Below are 15,053 nucleotides of genomic sequence, written 5' to 3' on the forward strand. Positions count from 1 at the left end.
TTATTCAGCACTTGTTAGTGAGAGTGCTGACAAACAGGAACCACTGGCCCCACTGTGCAGAAGGGGGCCATCGAGGCACAGGAGGTTTGAATGACTTGCTCCTGGTCATCGGCAGAGTCCTGGCCCAGGCCCAGGTTCTCGAGAGTCCTCTTGTCCTCTATATTGTTCAGTTCCTAACCTTCACGTGGCCCGGGTCAGGACACAGGAGCAGGACTGGCCACAGGGTGAGGAGGCAAAGTCAAGAATCCAGCACCTCCAGCCAGGACACTGGACTAACGAGACGGACCTGGAGCTGAAAGTTCAGGTTTCCATAGCAATTTCCAGTAAGACCGTGGGAAGTCCTGGTCTTGAACAGCTGAACATTTACAGTGCTGGTCTGGCGCCCGAGAGGGGCACAGAGACCCTCAGCAGGTCACAGTGCCAACCTTCATTGACAGCATGCATGGTTGGTGCCAACTTATAAAACATCAAAGTACAAAACACCCTCTTCTTTACCCACCTCCAGCCCTCTTCTGAGGAGGTATGACTTCTTATCCCTCCCCACGTGGAATCAAAATAAAATCAGAGGACCACACGACCTGGAGTTTAAGAAGAAAAAAAGGGGTTCATAGGCTTCAGTTTTCCTTTAGAACTCCGTGGTTAAAATTGAGAGTTTTAAAACAGAAAGAATATAAAATGTTGAGGACAAAAAGGAACATTTTTGTCCGGGCAGTGGAAGAGAGCTGTGGCCTCCTCGCCTGCTTTTTGGGGAAATATTGGTCAGGCAATGGATTTACCAATCTCCTGCCCAGCCCAGAGGGTGACCTGACCCTGGCAGGCCTGACACCAACACCTCAGGGCCCCTTCCCCGAGAAAAGTCCAAGTCTAGCAGCAGAGGGGGTCCTGAGAACATGTCCTCCCCAACTGCCTGGCCCCTGGCCACTAAACTGGCACACGCTCCCCTGGCACCAGGGCCGAGAGATGGGAAGATGCCCTTCCTCCCCATCATTGCCCAAACTCCTCCAGGGACCTTCAACCAGAGTCTGGGGATGAAATCAGAACCTGGAGGGAGAAGGTAGCGGCAACTCCTCTGGGCACCCGGACATGCGCCCGAGAGGACCTCAGAGCAGAGGTGAGCTTAGGATGGACGCCAGGTCTCCCAGCACTGTGGCAGGTGCCCAGCTCCACCTGGGGTCTCATGGGCATCATTTATTTACTTGGCAAATCTCTGTTGAATAACTAAATGGATGGGCAGGTGGACGGGATTCGAGATGAACACAGGTTACCTGCACATTTCCCAAATTCCAGCCTGAGCAGGAACCCAGAGAGAGCCCAGAGTCCTTTCAAGGTGGCTAGAAAACCAGGCGTGGTGACAGAGAAAGCGAGGTCTGGGACACGGGTGGATGCAGGAGGGAGGGTAAGAGTGGGGCTCCAGGAGGCGGCAGTTTGTGTGTAAACAAGTGACATCTTGGCACTCTGTCAGCAGACAGCAGGGCCTTGGGAAAACATGTTCAACAGGTAGAGTCCCTTAGCAGAGGTGACAGTTGGGGTAAGGAGGGCTATTTTAAATCTCAGGCAAGAAGACTCCTCCCTCCCCAAGAAAGAAATGGCTGGGGTCCTCAGGACACTTAGGCCCAGAAAGGGGCAGAGACCTCCCATGGTCACACAGCAAGTCAGTGGAAAAGTTAGGAAAAGGACCCCAGTGTCCTGGCTCCCACACTAGTCCCTGGTTGGGGACATGCAGACAATGGTAAGAACTATGGAGCCAGGTAAGTTGTCGGGCATCAGATGGCCGTGAGGGAGGCACTGCTGAGGACATGCACAGCAATGGTGCCTGGCAGGTCGCTGGGCTGTCGGCTGTTTCGGTCTCGGAGATGGAGGGTGTGCAGGGCCTGGAGGTCATCCGGGTCGGCCTTCAGGAGCACCTGGCCCAGGAACTCATCCTTCAGGACTCGGTGGTTCCAGATCTGGGAGGATACAGAGAACAGAAGGGGGTCGTCTCCAAGTATGGTGTGTGGGGGGTGCTGGCAGTGGAGGCAGGGCTGTGACTCCCCTTCCTGCGTAGCCTCTGACTCACCATGCCCTTGGGCAAGGCCATGCCCCTTCCGGGGCTTCACGCTGCCCCTGCTCTGTCAAAGCTCCCTTTCACGTATAGAGTTAAGTCTGTTACTATTAGCTCTGCTGTTGACCTTGGGTGACCTTGAAAAGTAATACACTCCCTGCCCCATTTTCCCCATCTTTTTTTTTTTTTTTTTAAATGAAAGGAGGGGAGATAGAGAGACAGACTCCCGCATGCATCCTTACCAGGATCCACCCGGCAACCCCATCTGGGGCTATTGCTCTGCCCATCTGGGGCCACTAGCAACTGAGCTATTTTTAGCACCTGAGGCGGAGGTTCAACAGAGCCATCCTCAGTGCCTGGGGTGATGCACTCAAATCACCAATCAAGCCATGGCTGTGGGAGGGGCAGAGAAGCAGATGGTTGCTTTTCCTGTGTGCCCTGACTGGGAATCGAACCCAGAACTTCCACATGATGAGTCGACGCTCTACTGCTGAGCCAACCAGCTAGGGCCTATTTTCCCCATCTTTAATATGAGAGTATCAATAGCCCCTAAGGATCCTATCCACACATCTAGGGGTCTGTGATTGGATCTAGTGGGACCTAGTGTTAGAAAATTTGGAAAATCTGCAGTGTCTCCCCTGAGGGTACCTAGATGTTTATTTACAGATGGGTTCTCACCCAGACCTGGGCCCCAAGGACAGAGGGCTTCCTACTAATGAGCTCACAATTGTCATCCTCTGGCCACCTTGGCCTGAGAGAAAATGGAACTCCAGGCACAGGGACCGGGCTTTCTGAGCCCTGACCCCAGCCACTCCACCACATGCCATCTCCGTGCAACTTTTCCAGGTGAACGCACCCACAGGGAAAGTTAAGGAATAACCCCCAAGACTGTGAGGCAAAGTTGGCAGAGATGACCACTTTCTCTGGCCAGAAGACTGAGCCTGCTTGGTCTCGGAATCACTCTAGCTAATTAACTCACCCACCCCACAAAGGGGACTCTGGGGCACTAGGAGGGGCAAGCAAGAAAACTCCCAAGGCCACACAATGTTAGGGACAGAGGAGGAACCAGAACCAAGCGTTCCTGGGTCCCAAAAGCTCTACCCCCCGGGCCCAGCCCCTCTGAATGGGGAAAAGTGAAACGAGGGGCCCGGGAGTGGCCCCAGGGCGAGTGGCTCACCTGGACAGTGACGGGCTGGCCCAGCCTTTTGCGGTAGAAGATGCCTTTCACATTGTACTCGGGCGTTGAGGTGCCCTTCTGCACGGCCGAGCGAACTTTGTCCCCCTCACATTTGATGATCACGTAAGAATTAGCCCCTGGAGAGATGGTGAGGGTGATGGGGTTAGGATGGGGGCTAGAGAAGGGCCTGGATGGGACAGATGTCTGGGAGGTGAGGTCCTCTCCCCAGAGCAGAAGACTGGGGGCCTGTGTTCAGGGGAAGGCAAACGGAGACAGGAGGGACACTGGTAATCTCTGCTCTCCATGCCTTTACCCATGTTTCCCCTGCCCAGCGCATCCTTCTGTCCTACTCCATTTCACCAGACTCCATTCCCTGAATACCTCCTCAGCCTAGAGGAAGGCCACTCTCCTCAAGAAGCCCTCCCTGAACGCTCGCCCCAGCTGCCTGTCCCTGTGCTTTACCGTCCACCTCACTAGAAGCCTCCCGAGAGCAGGAGGCAGGGTGTTCCTATCTATGCACCCAGCTTCATCCCAGGGCTGGGCCCAAAGGGACATCAGGAAAGGTTTGCTCATGATGGAGAGCGGGCTAGCTCTGGAGGCTGGCTGTCTGCAGCGGGGGCGGGGGAGAAGACAAGGGGCGACGTCCCAGGGGAGGAGAGTGGCGGGCATTCCTCAGCAAGCATACCTGCTGGGGAGTCCTTGAGACCAGCAGCCCCCAGGACATGCACCTGGGTCACCAGCTGGGGGTAGCCGCACAGGGAGCTCCAGCAAGAACGGGGCGGCTCATCCAGGCACAGCTCCCTAGTCAGGGCAGAGAAAGGAGGAGGTCACCAAGGGTGGTCAGGAAGATGGAATGAGGGAGTTCAAGAAGAGGGTAGGGGGCGAGGAGCAGTATTCAGTCCTGATGTTGCTCATCCTGGGCAAACCCCCTGGGTTTCCTGCTGCTCTATGCCCACCCAAGGGTGCCCCATCCTCCCCCAAGGGAAAAGCAATTTACTGAACACCTACTGTGTGCCAAGCCCCCTGTTGGGATGTTACAGAAATTATTTCTAATCCTCACAAAGCTCCGGAAGGAAGGTGAATACTATGCCATTGTACAGATTAGGAAGCACCAGGCTCAGCAGGAGAAGGGACCCGCCCACACAGCTGGTGGAACTGAGGCTGGCAGGACCAAGGTCCACTGGTTCTACCACACAAGCTGCCTCCCCAGGCTGGGAGGTGGGCATGCAGCACCGAATCTGGGCCGCCCACTCAGGTGGGGCCCACAGGGTCTGCACCCCAGCAGCGATGGGATGGCTTTAGCAGTCCGCCTAGCCCAAGCCCAACTCTACACTGGTTGCAAGATCTGGGAAAACATCCCCAACCTCAACCCCCAATTCTGATCCATAAAAATGGAGGAGTCAGGCCTCCTAGTCCAGGTTTGAGAAAAGCAAATGAGATGAGTAAAAGCTTCCTTGTAAACTGTGAAGTACTATGTACATATGAGAGGCTGTCCCATTATGTTACCGAGAGAGAGGCTGGGACAAGGGACCAGGGTCAGGGAGAGGAAGGGGACAGGCACGGAAGTGCTGGAGGCCTGTGCTCTACGCTGGGGGCAGACTGTGAGCACCTCTGGGCCTCAGATCCCGGGTCAGCCTGCTGCGGGCCTCGGCCCCAGCCACCCTGGGCCCGCCAGCCCCTGCACACCGGCAGCTGGAGGGCACGTCAGTGAAGACTCGGAGCAGGAACTCGCCAGTGTGGCCTGGCTCGAAGGTGGTGGGGATGATGACGTAGCGTCCCGCAGGCTGGTCAGTCCGCAGGAAGACGCTGCGCGAGTTGATGTAGATGGAGCTGGCGACCCTGTGCTGCAGGCTGTGCATGCGGTACTGGCGGTTCTCCTCCACCTGTGGGCAGAGCAGGGCGGGTCACAGGGCCCCCCAGCTCCACCCACCCCACATCCCACATCTGTCCCTCACCACCGTGAAAGAAAGCGACAAAACCCACTGGCATGAAATGCCCAGAAGAGGCAAATCTATAGAGACAGTAGATGGGTGTTTGCCCAGGCCGGGGGCTGGGGTGGGGGGCTGGGGGGTACACGGAACAGGGTGATGATGGCTAAAGGGTATGTGGTTTCTTTTAAGGGGATGAAAATGTTCTAAAATGATTGTGGTGGTTACACAACTCTACACACACACTAAGAATCACTGTACACTTTAATGAATTGTATGTTATGTGAATTATGTATATCTCAATAAAGCTTGTTAAAGGGGAGGGGCAGTAGAAATTCCCCTGAGAACAATGTCTGTGGGGTTTCTGACCATCAGAACAAAAGCAGGTATCACTGTCTGCCCAGGCCACAGCATGTGTCCATGGAATGACATCGCTAGCTGGTGGGACATGCTAGACAATTGCTGGAATAAGTACCATTTTAAGTTACAGTCATATCAGCGAAAGTCAAACACGTCACGTCGAAGTCACAACACATCAGGACATGATGAATGGACCAACACCATGATATAACCAATTGTCATGACATGACCAAGCATGCCAAATGCCAGGGACTCAACTCAGACCATGCGCCTGGCACATCCATGTGGTTTCTGTCATCACACACTGGGCGTCACAACATGTGGAGGATACCCAGGTCCCAGGCCAGGAGGAGTGGCCATTGGTGAGCCTGCCTGGCTCTGCCCAGGATGCCTCCTCCCCATGCCTAGTAAAGCATCCAATTCAGAGCCCCAAGGGTGGAGCCACAGGGGGCTCCCAGAGCAGGTCCCACCCACCAACAATCTTCCCCCTCCCCACCCACCAAATAGTCCAGTCCTGTGGGTCTAAGACAGGAAGGAATTGGGCTGAGTGCTCCCAGGAGAGCCAATCCCTGGCAGGCTGGGCCCTCTGTGGATGTTGTAAATATGGCCCATGAACAGCATGCCCATGGCATCACTCAGTGCCTCCAGGGTGGCAGGGATGAGGTTGGTGATGACGCTGTTCTTCCCCTGGTGCCAGCAGCCCAGACGGCAGCTCCCTCCCTCTCCTCACCCAGAGCAGACCTCACCTTGTAGATGTCGAAGCCAATGGCCAGGTTTTCACCCTTGCCATCTCGACGGGTGGACTGTTTTGGCCGCTGCTGGATGCAGATCAGCACTTCATCTTCTGGCTTCTTGACATCAAAGATGTACTGCAGGGATGGCCAAGGAAGAGAGTCACCACAGTGAGACCATGCTGATAATGGGCTTGCTGGCTCCTGGAAGCGCAGCCCACAGCCAGGCCCCAGCTCAGCTGTGTGAGCTTGGGCGAGCCGCATCACCTCTCTGAGCCTCAGTCCCTCATCTGCAAGATGGGCCTAGAATTCCTCTGCGTGAGGTGTGGGAGGACTTGATGAGATCATGTATGCCAGCTCAGACTCTGCATGCAGTCGATGCTCAGTACAGACATGCCGAGCATGAAGATGAAGCAGTTGGCAGGGGAATGGCCGAGAAGGCTGCAGGGGAGAGGTCCCTGTAGAAGAGGAAGCCAGACCAAGCTCCTCCAGAAGGAGCAGCATTGTGTGTGTATAAACAAAGGCTTTTGAGCCACCTCTTCTGCCTTTAAATGTCCCTGTAACTCTGGACAAGACACTCAATCTTCAGAGCCCGACCCCTCAGTCTTACCGCCTGTGGGTCAGACTGTGAGGTTGGGATCTGCATGACCTCCCAGACATGCCATCCAACCCCAACTGTAGGCCCAGGTGCACAAAGGCCCACAGAGGGACGAGGACGTACCCGAGGTTGTGGGGGAGTCCATGGCAGGACAGTGGTGAGGGTCCCTGCAGCTGCTTGAAGGGCAGGTCTGGGTCCCCAAGAACGCTCACCTGCGGGTTCTGGAAGAAGGTGTCCTTGTGGTTGATGCAGCCCCCGCTGCGGTTCTGCCCCGGGTCCTCGTGCCGCGTCCAGGCCCCACGCAGGCGGGCCTCCTCCCACGTCTTGTGGATGCTCAGGTAAGACGTGTTGATCAGGCGGCACTTGATGATGTCGGTGAAGTAGCGGCACACATCCTCGAAGGTCATCCTGGGCGTGGCGAGGGGCTGAGCCAGGCAGGTCCCCCTCGCCAGCCCACCATCTGCTCTCCCTGCATGCTCTGAACCACGACTCACGCAACACTGAGCATGGACGTGGCACCACATGGACCCTTCATGTCTCTTTCAGCCTCAGTTTCCTGACTTGTAAGTTGGGAATAGATCTAACAATGGCCGCCCATCTCAGAGCTAGTGTAGGAATTAACTAATTCAATAAAAGCATGTGTACAACTTCTGGCAGACAGAAGTAGTTGCAAAGGCTGGCTGTTACAGTTAATAGATGAAGAACTAATATGTACAGCCCTCTACAGTTTATAAAGCATGTTTCCATTCATTATCTTCCACGGCTGTTGTGAAGCCTGGATAAACTGGTGGCAGGAACCCCTTGGTAAGCATGCTGCAGCAGCCAGGATGTTGCCATGGACACGGTGTGCTGCAAAACTCGAGGAGCCTGGGTGGGGGAGAAAGTGCCCATTCCCCTTCAAGTGTGCACACATGAGAATATGCATATATATGCAGCATATGTGAGTGTATATGAGAAAAGCTTTAGGTGAGGGCTTTCTAGTACTGTTTTAATTTAATTGAGCCTTGAACCAGACTGGGCACAGTGGATCTTATCCACTAGGGGAGACCTCCTGCAGGGGATCCCCTGATACCTGCAGTAGGGGTTCTCACTGGGGTACCAAGGTCACTGTCATCTCTGCCTTGGGGTCTTCCTAAGGCCCTCGCAGCATCCACCACACACAGGGTGCCCAGTACCTCTTCAAGAAGTGTCTGAGTCTCTCAATCAAGTGTCCTGCTGAAGAATGACACAGCCTGGCACACTGTCAGGACTAAATGCGGGCTAAATGAATATAGAAGCAAATGAATGCAGGAATGAGTGAATGCAGGAGTGAGTGAGTGCAGGATGAACGAAAGCAGGGATGAATGGATGCAGAATGAATGAATGCAGAAATTAAAGAATACAAAATGAATGCTGGATGAATGAATGCAGGAATGAGTGAATGCAGGAGTGAATGCAGGAGCGAGTGAGTGCAGGATGAATGAAAGCAGGGATGAATGGATGCAGAATGAATGAATGCAGAAATTAAAGAATACAAGATGAATGCTGGATGAATGAATGCAGGAATCATTGGGCTCTTTGAGTGATGCTGAGGCCATCTCTCAGCTCACGCCCACCAATGTGCCTCCCTAAACTTATTCTTCCAAATCCCAAGTGTGCACTCTTGCCTCTGGGCTGGGTCTCTCTCCCTGACCACCAAAGGCTCCTCTGTACCCCAAGTCTCAGCTTAGGAGGCAGCCCCCCCATGAAGCCTCTCTTCTTCCCTATCTGCTCTGCGCCATCAGGCTGCCAGCATGCCGTGCTGGCCGAGTTGCCAAAGGATTCAGCCTGGGAGTGCCGGCAGCCTAGGGTCCCCGAGGCGGGAAAAGGGGACTATGGAGATGAAAGGGCTGCCAACTCATCTTAAAGAGCAGGACACAGGCTCAGAGAAATGGCATAACTTACCCGAGGCCACACAGCGAGGGCATTTGCTAGAACCATGGCTCCCACTCCCCATCAGTGATCCCTGCCCAGCACATAGGAGGTCCTCCCCCAGCCCCAGACGTCCACCTGGGGCAAGAGCACTCACCAGAACTCGCCGTCATCCTGCACAGTCACACCCATCTTCTCCCGTTCGCTCTTGCTCACCTTCTGCCACTCCTCTGAGCTGGGATGTGAGTGGGGGTGGGGAGGGGAGGGGAGGGAAAGAAGAGAATGAGTGGAGGGACCCCACCAGGCCCACCCTGGAAGGGCAAGGAGGATGAGGCAGCACCAGCCCTCCATCAGTGTGGTGTGGTGGGGAATACCTGAGGCCATGCCCAGCCCCTCTTTAAGAAGCCCGGTCTGCCCACTCCCATGGGTAACCATGGGATGTCATCATGCCAGGGCCTGGGGGTCGGGGAGCGAAGCTGCAGGCTGGGGCTGGGGGACACGACCCTCAATGGAGGGGCTTCTTCACTGGGACCTGGTCTCCATTCACCCAGCACAGAGCAGCTACCCCACTTCTCACCCCTGGTGTCTTCCCTGCCTGCTCTCCTCCCCCCTCCCTCACCAGACTGCTCTCTATGTCCCCCAGGAAGCAGGTGACCCCTATCTCAAGGCCTTTGCCCTTGCTGAATCCACCCTGTGTGCCCACTCCAAAGTAAGTCTTCTCCTAATGTAATCCAGCCCCCAAATCCTTCAAGACCCAGGCCAGGTACCAACCTCCCCCGGGAAGTCCACCCTCATCTTTGCCAAAGTCCTCTACCAAGCCCCCGCCCCAATTGCCTGAGGTCTGCCCTGGGCCACATCCCCATTCCAGGCCTCACGTGTCACTCCAGGGCCCGTTCCACTCTCTCTCGCCCCAGGGATTCCGCAGGCGGATCATGTCCAGCTTCTCGGACTTGAAAAAGGCCAGCAGGCCGTGGCCCAGTCGCACCTTCCGCACATCGGTGATGGCATACGCGTGGCCTTTCACCAGCCCGCACGCCAGGCGGGCCTCCATGTCTGCCGCTGTCACAGCCTGCAGAGGACACGTTGCTCAGAAGCAGGGCTGTATCAGGCTCCACCTGGAGCCAGGGACCACAGCGCCCCCAACAGGACGGGGAGGGGATGGCAGCCCCACGCAGGGGGAGACATGGACCCTCTGGCTAGGGACTGAGCTCTGAGGTTCACAGCCTTTACAAAGCCTCTGGGGAGCAGCCTTGTGGAGTAAGAAAGGGAACTGCAGTGAGGCTGGCCCAGCAGTGTGCTGGAGTCCATCAACAATGGCTCAATATTGCAAACTGGGTGTTAAAATGTTACCTTAAAATCAACCATAGTAGGAATAATTACACCATGGAAATCAGCAAATGCTACAAATCAAGGCTTTTTATTTTCCCAGAGAGCCAGTTATCAACACACCACTGGGTCAGCCAAACCTGGGTGCAAATTCTGCCTTCACTGAGCCCTGGCTTTCCCAACAGAAACATAGCAGTCAATGAAATAGAACTCTTGAAGCACCCAGGCCTGAGCCAGCAGGCAGTAGGGGCTCCCTCCCCTCTCCCAGTCACTTTATAGCTTGTGATGCCTCAAACCTTGACTGAGGGACCTTCAGATGCATAGACACCCACCACCCCAATATAAGAAGGCCAGAAAGGGGGGATGTTGGTCAAACAATGTGGGCAAAACATTCATTGTGTAGAGGGCTAGGGCAGGGGGCTGTGGCTTGTACTGCCCAGCCCTGGGGAGGGCTTTGCAGCCTCAGCTGCTCCCTTTCCCCAAGAGGCTGAGGGTCTGGATTTATGAGCCAACCTTGGGCAGGGGCTCTGCCTGGGACACCACAGCCACCTCCCACCCCTACTAGGGTTAATAAAGGTGAAGGGTCACCTCTGGGGTCTGGCTCTGTGTCTTACCTTGATAGAGGCACTGATGAGACCTCCCCGGCTATGCACCTTCAACACACGCTCAAAGAGTGCATTCCTCTTGGCCTCGTCGTTGGCGAAGTCACCCTCAGTCAGGTCAATGGGCTCGGACACGCCACCTGTGAAGTCCACCAGTGCATCTGCCGTGTTGCCTCCATCCAGGGCCTGGTAACAGCCCGCCAGCCTGGGGGGCAACATGGAAAGGATTCCCAGCTCATGCTCCCCATCCTTCACATTATAGGGTTTTGAGACTCAGAGAGGTCAAGCATACTGCTACAGTCACACAGCAGGCCCCGCAGAACCAGCATTTGTCCCACTGAGCCACACTGTTTCATCACTCAAATTCCCCTTAGCCTTGGCAGCCCCATCTTCAAAAAATTAGCTGTCCAGAAACCTATCAATTCTTTTCAAAAGAATTAAAAGCTCATATATCTTTGGACACATCAATTCTGGATAAGAAAGCACCTAAATGTCTAACAACAGGGAACTGAATTTTAAAAACGAACGCTGCGCCTGTACTCTGGAACATTGAGCAGCCGCAGAACAAAGGCATGTGAGAGGGCTCCTGTGGCCGCAGCGAGCGCTGGCTCTCTGCGTCGGGATAGCAGTACAGCTGGGTTCCAGCTATGTTTAAATACATTCATTTAAAAAAATATTAAGCATCTACTACGTGCAACATACCAGGTGTTTTAAGATACAGCTATGGCTCTTTATTTCTAGTCACTGGGTGTGACTATAAGAAGTGAATGGGATATATAACAAAATACTATTTATGTACATTGAAATAGCAATGGTTTTGCAAGGTAACCTACAAATGACCACAACAAAAACACATCAAAGATGTTAAAAGAGTTGCCGCTGGTGGGGGAGGGTGTGAAAGAGTAAAGAGAGGACGTGGAGACTGGAGTAGGCAGAGGCAAGGCCTGGAGGGGACAATGGCCATGGATGGTCCTTGAAGAGTGGAGGGGCCCGACGATCTCAGATGACCCAGAACAGAAAAGGGGAGAGCTGGGGATGGAAGAATACACAGGAGGACAGGACACTTTTCTTATCTCCTACATGATTTTCTTATATTTTCCGGATTTGCTATAACAGACACACACTCATTTTTTTTTTTTTTTTCTGAAGCTGGAAACAGGGAGAGACAGTCAGACAGACTCCCGCATGCACCCGACCGGAATCCACCCGGCACGCCCACCAGGGGCGACGCTCTGCCCACCAGGGGGCGATGCTCTGCCCATCCTGGGCATCGCCATGTTGCGACCAGAGCCACTCTAGCGCCTGAGGCAGAGGTCACAGAGCCATCCCCAGCGCCCGGGCCATCTTTGCTCCAATGGAGCCTTGGCTGCGGGAGGGGAAGAGAGAGACAGAGAGGAAGGTGCGGCGGAGGAGTGGAGAAGCAAATGGGCGCTTCTCCTGTGTGCCCTGGCCGGAATCGAACCCAGGTCCTCTGCACGCTAGGCCGACGCTCTACCGCTGAGCCAACCGGCCAGGGCCAGACACACACTTATTTTATAATTTAAAAAGTAAATCAATAAAAAACAGGGAAACATAAATGGTGCAGCCACTGTGAAAAGCATCTACTCAAAAATGTAATCATAGAACCATATGGCCCAGCAATTCACTGCTAGGTATAGAGTCCAAAGAACTGAAAGCAGAGGCCAAGCAGATACTCGCCCACCAGTGTTCACAGCGGCCCTACTCACAACAGCCGACTGGTGAGAACCGCCCAAGTGTCCATCAACAGATAAATGAATAAGCAAAATGTGGCAAATACATGCAACGGAACACTATTCAGCCACAAAGAGAAATGAAATTCTGATACATGGCTGGACCTTGAAAACATGCTAAGGTACATAAGCCAGATGCAAAAGGACAAATGCTATATGATTCCAGTTACGTGAACTACCTGGCATAGGCAATTCATGGAGACAGAAAGCAGAACAGAGGTTCCCAGGGGCTGGGGGAAGAGTAAAAGGGGAGGTGCTATTTAGTGGGAACAGGATTTCAGTTAGGGATGATGGAAAGATTGGGTATAGATAGTGGTGATGGATACATAGCACTGTGAAAAGTAATTAATGCCACTAAATCATACCCTGAAAGATGGTTAAAATTACACATATTATATTACCACAATAAAAAAATAAAATTTATTTAAAAACAAAGTAAAACAAATATGAGCAAGCCCACTGAGTGAACTCCCAGGTGATAGAAGTGTCTGTACCAAGGACCATGGAGACTTAGTAACCACCAGGGGGCAGCCTTTGCTCTCTTAGGATTAAAAATGAAATCAGCTGAAGGCTGTTTTCTAGGGCTTGTTTTCCATGTTGAGAGTTTCTGTTTCTGTCTCTCTGTCTCTCTGATCCTCTCTCTCTCTCTCTCTCTCTCTCTCACACACACACACACACACACACACACACACACACACACAGTCCAAGCAGACTGACAAATGGGCCTAGGAGGAGAAACCCAGCTAGTGGCTGGCCTCTGACCCTCTAGCCCCCCTCCCTCAAGCGTACTCCTGTCCTCCAGGGGCCAGGGCAGGTTACACTGCCCCAACAGCTTAACAAACCCATGCTCGTGCCCATGCTGGGGACCCAAGGCCAGGCACAGAGCAGGAGGAGGTGGTCAGCAATGCTAGAATGGATGGACAGTCAGGCAGACGGATGGACAGTGAGGGGCGAGGGGACAATGAGCAGCCACAGCCAGCCCAGACTCAAGGATGCCACATCCCCAACAAGACCTCGAGGGAGGGCTCAGTAGCTTGGATCTTTGGTTTAAAAAAAAACTACTGACCCAAATGTGAGTGCTGGCACTGCCCCTGCTGCCAGTAGGAAGCCTTCCTGGCCCGTCTTCTCCAGTACAAGAGGGAGTCACTATTGCTTCTTACATGGGTTGGTGGTGGGGAATTGACAACCAGGTACCCAGAGGACCTCAGCCCAGGCCTCCTCCCCTCCCAGCATAGTCTCAGCTGGTCATGCCCTAGGGGCCTAGGCTCTGAGCACACTTCTTGACTTTGAACCAGCCCCTGACCTCTGTACTGGGAGCCCTGGCTACAGAAACACCCATGCGGAGCCGCTCAGCAATGTCACCCCAGCCTGGCCACCTGTCTACTGCCAGCACCTACTTGGCATAGGCCTTCTCCACCAGGGCACACCAGAACTCATTGCGGGAGTTGGAGTGGCAGTAGATGAGCTGGTTGTTGACTGTGGGCAGCCGGTCGTCGATGACCACGTCCACCCACTCCCCAAAGCGCCAGAAGTGGAAGTGGAAGATGCCTGCATAGGCATCAGGCTTCTCGGGGTCCCACTCCTGCTCCTTCCAGTCTGGGATGACCTGGATGGGGGGACAGGACGGGGACACATTGAGGTCACAATCTGGCTTCCTGAGGAAAGAAGGGGGTTTGATTCCCATCTCTGCCATGAACAATGTGGGACTTGGGCAAGTCCTTCTCATCTCCAGGCCTCAGTTTCCCCATCCCTGCAGAGCTTGGGGCTCCCCTAGTCTCGTTCCAACTCTGTGATTCTCAGATCCTACGAGCTTCGCCCTCTCCTCCTACTCCCCTCTGCTTCCTCCCCCTCAGAAATATATCCTCTCCATCCAGTTCCTGCCTGGTGAATGCAGGCACCACAAGCCCCCACCCCTAGCCTGAGACAGAAGGTGGCAACCACGCTGGCCTCCTCCCTGTGTCCATCCAATCAGGCCAATCCTAGCTCCTACATTCTGCCCAAATCTATTTCCTCCTGTCCCTCCCTGGCACCTCCCTGGCCAGTTCCCCATCTCATCCTGGGACACCACCGCAGCGTAAACAGCCACATCTGCCTTCACCCCATACAGCAGCAGGGTCAGAGTGATCTTTCTGATCATGTCACTTCCCTGGAAAATAAGGTCCAGACACCTAAGGTGTTCTGCCCCTTCCACCACCTCCCAGGCTGGTTTCTCTACCTAATCCCTAACCCTCACTTTCTCCCTGCTCCAGGCTCTGTCTCTGGTTAGGAACTCCACATCTGTTCTTCAGCTGACTCTCACTTGTCTTTTAGGGTCCACCCTCCTCCTTCAGGAAGCCCTTCTTGATTCTTCAGACTAGGCCAAGACCCTTGTCTCACGACCTCTGGTATTTCTCCTCTGAGATACTCATTCTAGTAATAATTAAACAAGTATGTGATGTTATGAACAATTCTGATACTATCACTGGAATGTCAGCTCTGAAGGCAGGGACACATCAGTACTGGTCACTGCTATCCCCCAGCACCTAGGCCAGCTCTGGCCCAGAGAGGATGCTTAATAAACATGTGTTGACTGAATGAATAAATCCACAGGCATCACATAGGACTCTTACAACAATTATTGTTATGGAGCATACTGGAAATGTCCAGCAG

At 54.0% G+C, this 15,053-nt stretch overlaps 1 protein-coding gene across 3 annotated transcripts in view; it reads right to left on the reverse strand.

Moving 5' to 3' along the window:
- Positions 1 to 15,053, reverse strand: part of CAPN5 (calpain 5) — a 57,696-nt gene continuing 42,643 nt past the window's right edge. For all 3 annotated transcript variants that reach the window (XM_066249713.1, XM_066249722.1, XM_066249731.1), the window contains exons 4-13: positions 13,802 to 14,010; positions 10,666 to 10,858; positions 9,601 to 9,794; positions 8,883 to 8,960; positions 7,048 to 7,243; positions 6,253 to 6,375; positions 4,905 to 5,101; positions 3,904 to 4,019; positions 3,219 to 3,355; positions 1 to 1,946 (exon numbers count right to left, since the gene is read on the reverse strand). In XM_066249713.1, the coding sequence (XP_066105810.1) occupies positions 1,764 to 1,946; positions 3,219 to 3,355; positions 3,904 to 4,019; positions 4,905 to 5,101; positions 6,253 to 6,375; positions 7,048 to 7,243; positions 8,883 to 8,960; positions 9,601 to 9,794; positions 10,666 to 10,858; positions 13,802 to 14,010 (1,626 nt within the window). In that variant the 3' untranslated portion in view covers positions 1 to 1,763. The remainder of the gene's footprint in view (positions 1,947 to 3,218; positions 3,356 to 3,903; positions 4,020 to 4,904; positions 5,102 to 6,252; positions 6,376 to 7,047; positions 7,244 to 8,882; positions 8,961 to 9,600; positions 9,795 to 10,665; positions 10,859 to 13,801; positions 14,011 to 15,053) is intronic.

This window comes from Saccopteryx bilineata, chromosome 1 (assembly GCF_036850765.1).
Source record: "Saccopteryx bilineata isolate mSacBil1 chromosome 1, mSacBil1_pri_phased_curated, whole genome shotgun sequence".
In the NCBI taxonomy this organism is placed as follows: Eukaryota; Metazoa; Chordata; class Mammalia; order Chiroptera; family Emballonuridae; genus Saccopteryx; species Saccopteryx bilineata.